The sequence below is a fragment of the Plasmodium fragile genome (assembly GCF_000956335.1).
Source record: "Plasmodium fragile strain nilgiri unplaced genomic scaffold supercont1.40, whole genome shotgun sequence".
Classification (NCBI taxonomy): Eukaryota; Apicomplexa; class Aconoidasida; order Haemosporida; family Plasmodiidae; genus Plasmodium; species Plasmodium fragile.
This window is the reverse complement of record NW_012192620.1, coordinates 233,624-237,862: the sequence shown is the minus strand read 5'-3', so window position 1 is coordinate 237,862 and position 4,239 is coordinate 233,624. Positions and strand designations below refer to the sequence as shown.

Below are 4,239 nucleotides of genomic sequence, written 5' to 3'. Positions count from 1 at the left end.
TTCGAAAGTAAGTGGCGACTTTTTCTGGGGAACTGTTATGTACTCTACTGAAGAAGAAAATACATACCATATGAAGAAGAAAACCTATATTTAGGAAAAAAAAAAAAAACATTTTTTTTTTTTTTTTTTCTAGTCCCGTCCTGTACATACATCCAACATTTCTGTAACCCCAAACCAGTACATATGGTGATGAAGGGTGTATACCCGATGAGAAGTTTATGCTCCTTATGAACACTAAGTGATAATGATAGGACTTCCAAAAGAGTAGCCACGTACACAATGAGATCTATTCTGTTTATAACTGCATCGACCAGACTTCTTCTTCTTTCCTTTCTTATATTTCTTATCAAATGGAAAAAGGCGTAGTAGGTAAATGGGGTAAAGAGAAGGTATATGGATGGGATGACACAGGAGAGGTAAAAGTGAATGGGGTGCTCCCCGAAGTAACTGTTTTGTCCACTTACAAAATTATATAGAAAAAAATTCACAACGGTAATCGTTATTTTCTTGTAGTAATATGAATCTGCTACCATTCCCAGGAGAAAAAAAATCAGAGTGTATAATATGCCAACTGTGAGCACTTGCTCCATTCGCAGAGCTTCTTCCTTGTGCTCCTTGGCGCTTTTCACCAAGTACAGAAAATATACGCATAGCCAAAATGGGGCGGCGTTCGGTCTTATTAACACACAAAAGGAGCTGCACAACAGGCTCAGCAAAAGATTTCGTATATGTGCGTTTTTTATCTTGTCCACTGCTGTGGTGCCGTTGTGAGGGACACACTGATGGGAGGAGTAATACCCAGTTGTGGAAGCATCATCCTGATTATGTGCCTCGTCCCCTCCAGCATGGTGTGGAGTTCTTCCATTTTCTGCTGCCCCTGCGGGAGTAAACATCCATGCATCATCACTACCGATGATACTGCTGGGAGGGTGGTACTCTTGTGCTAATCTTTCATCACTGCGAAGGACGCCCCTCCGCACAACCGTTGTTCCTCCTGTCGCTTGGTTGCTCTGTTTATCCTTTGCGCTTTCACTCGAACAGGGAATTGTGATTCCCCCCTTGGCGGGAACACCCGAGAGGTAGTTCCTCGAGATAAAGTATACCCCCCATATGTTCAATATGCACTCGAATGACTGAGAGGACGTTCTGCAAATGGTGTAGAAGTGGAACCAGCAGAGGAAGTGGCAAATTAGGACTGCGCACACGGGGGAGATGTTCCCTCTTCCGTTCCCTTCACCACTCACACCGCCACCCACCCCACTGTACAGCTGCGCATACCAAAGCGTAACCAACTTGATCATCCCATAATCGCCTAACGCCGCACAGAGCCCCTGAAAAATCCTTGGGGCGTACAAAACCGCGAGGGGGGTGTCCAACTGTGTGATTTTCAAAACATAAAATAAAATGGCATACGTCAAGGGGTGCACAACAGATCGCAGAGATATACAGGATTCCCACTCCCAGGGTTTATGCCCATAACCGAAAACCCAATAATGTGAAATTTCAATAGACTGAGCATACTCATCTGGAAAGAAGGACGTCTGAACCACTAAGCAGTTAAGCAGCCTGAAAAGGATTAAGTACAAAAGGCACCCCTTCGACTTTGTACACTTCTCTACTACGCCCTGTCCATATTTAAGGAAATCCCCATATATCATTTTTGCACACGCGCCCTCCTCGAAATGAGGGGGTAAAAAAAAGAAAAAAAAAAACAGGCAGTTCTATATATATTTTCCAATTTTTCCCCTTTTTCCATGTGCGGTGTGTGTACACGAAGGAAAAGTAGCTGCGTTCAGTTTGAAGCTGTTCTACCGAAAATTTTCTCTTCTTTTCAGTGCGTATGCCTCATATCGCATGTTGGATAATGTACCCCCCCACCCCATTTGTGTAGTTACTTTTGTGTGCCACTTCAAATGTTCTGACAAGACCAAGTCATATGTTTCTACCTCCTTCGATGATGCATTTTGTTCTCTTTTCTTCATTAATAAGTGTGGACTAAGGAGGCTGCAAAAATATTATTCCTCATGCTTTCTTCTCCGTTTATATTCTTACGTAGTTGATATTTGGCTTACGTCCCTTTTTTTTTTTTTTTTTTTTTTTGCATTATTTTTCGGCGGAGGCAGCTCATTTTTGGGAAAAGGATGGACGGAAACATCTCACCAAGGGTAAGGGCAAAGACACACTGACACTTCATTCTTTGTGTACACTCATGCCGTTACACCCTTCCCCTTCCCCTCAAGTGAACAACGACTCGTTGAGCTTTTCCCACCAAATGACGGAGGGATCCCCTTCGAAGGGGTGAACAAAAAAGGAACACGGAACGTAGCTTCGACAGGAAGCGCGCAGCTACACGTGTTAATCTGAATGAGCAAACGCTGGATGCGTAAAAAATTACGTGGCAGAGGGTAATTTAGCAAAAGTTGATAAATCATGCACATATATACATGTGTGCGTGTTAAATAAGCAAAGTGGAAGGGGTTTAAAACGTGTAACAGAGTAGAAGTGATCGACTTGAAGGCGTGCCAACAACAAAAAAACAAAAAAAAAAAAAAAATGATGACCCTATAAAAGTACCGATCTGTAATGCTGACCCCTCGCATGCGCTCCCTGCATTCTCCTCCGCTATTGCCTTTCCCCAATCCCTTGCTCACACCGATCACTGAAGTAATCATATTTTTGGTAAGACAAAGGCTCGTTCAATAAATTGTCCAGCATGTTATTCATCCCGTCGACAAATTTGCTCCCGGTCTTCTGCGTCTTCGGAATGGCTTCTCTTCCAAAGTCTCTGGGCAAATGTTTGTGCTTTTCAAGCGTCGTGCCGTCTAGCGCAGAATTTATTTTATCTAACAAAGTGCTTCCCGTTTTTAATGTTGGCCTTTCATTTCTCGAGTAAATGGGATCTGGATTATAAAATGGGTGCAAATCATACAAGTTAGTTTTATTGTTCCGCGCTATGCATTTGTAAGAGGACTCTACGATTCCTATCATTACATTTACAACGTCGTCCAAGTAGGTCCCCACAGTTAGGGTTATCTTTTTGAACATATCGAACCTTTTTTTATTTGGAGCTTTAATGGTTATAGGCATTTTTGGTGCCTGAATTATGTACTCATATGAATTATCCATGTGTGAGTTGCAGCCAGGTAGTGAACAGTTGGTTCCTTTTTTTAAACAACAACATTCTTCATTTTCCTCCTTCGCCAAGTAATACATATGTGGGGGCAGGTTTCTGAAATTAGATTCTCCATGGGGGTAGGCGTAATACTCATTTTCGTAGCCTGAAAAAGTTGGGGAACTGCACAAAGAACGGGCACCACTCTTACCGTTGAAGGGGAAATAAGATGTTCTTCCGCTCATTTGAGGACTTCTGCTCGAATAGGTGCTATAGCTATATTGATCTGGGTATGAAATATTTTGACTCATGTGACCATGTCTTGGATGTATGTGAGATAAGGTGCCAGATGCAGAGTACAACTGCTTGTTCGTTCCAGAATAATTATCCTGCGGTGGAAAATTGTTCTCGTTCTGATGGTTGTGCGGGGCCGTGTCAACATCTAGGTAGTCGTAATTGTCCAAATTTATGGTGCTATTCCCTGTATTGTAGGCGATCCTACTGTTGCAGCTGCCACCATAGTTGCCGCTTCCACCAAAGTTGCCGCTACCGAAATTGCTCTGGCTATTCAATTTAGAATGAAACGGGCTCTGCTGACCATTTGCGCTCCTATTAGCAGCGTAGGAAAAGTTATCCCCAGATGAAACATTCAAAAAAGAGTTGTCAGAAGAGTAAGCGTAATTTTTCGACCTGCTTGCGTTATCTAGACTTGAGGTGGTCCCGTAGGTTTGCCCATCTTCTAAAAGGAACTTAACTGAATTTCCATAACCAGTATCATGCGATGGGTCTCTCCCCAGATTGTTGCTAGCAGTACTGACAAGGGTGTGCTGCTTGTGAGGAGTAACTCCTCCTTCCGTTACAATTGTATGTCTGGATGATTTTTTGTTAACCCCCTTGGAACTGGAGGAATTGCTCTTCAAGCTGCTTGATTTATTCATTTTTGACAACTTTACGGTGCTCTTTTGTGTAATTTTTTTTTCATCTGTTCAAATGCTTCCGCTTGAGCGCGCCGGACACAACGCTTTTAAAATAACACAAATGGACACGTCACCACGGTATAATCAAACATAAACACAATTCTGGGCCACAAAAATGACCAAATACAACGAACAAATAAAGGAAGCGAA

The 4,239-nt window shown here is 42.6% G+C and overlaps 2 protein-coding genes across 2 annotated transcripts; both read right to left on the bottom strand.

The window, feature by feature from the left end:
* Nucleotides 1–44: 44 nt before the first annotated feature.
* Nucleotides 45–1,658, bottom strand: AK88_03508 (uncharacterized protein; the record flags this gene model as incomplete). The annotated part of the gene is made up of 2 exons (XM_012481121.1): nucleotides 45–84; nucleotides 205–1,658. The coding sequence occupies 2 exons, from the start codon at nucleotides 1,656–1,658 to the stop codon at nucleotides 45–47; spliced, it is 1,494 nt and encodes a 497-aa protein (XP_012336544.1).
* Nucleotides 1,659–2,622: 964 nt separating this feature from the next.
* AK88_03507 (uncharacterized protein) lies at nucleotides 2,623–4,050 on the bottom strand (the record flags this gene model as incomplete). The annotated part of the gene is made up of 1 exon (XM_012481120.1): nucleotides 2,623–4,050. One exon carries the CDS (start codon nucleotides 4,048–4,050, stop codon nucleotides 2,623–2,625), a length of 1,428 nt encoding a protein of 475 aa, XP_012336543.1.
* Nucleotides 4,051–4,239: the final 189 nt, after the last annotated feature.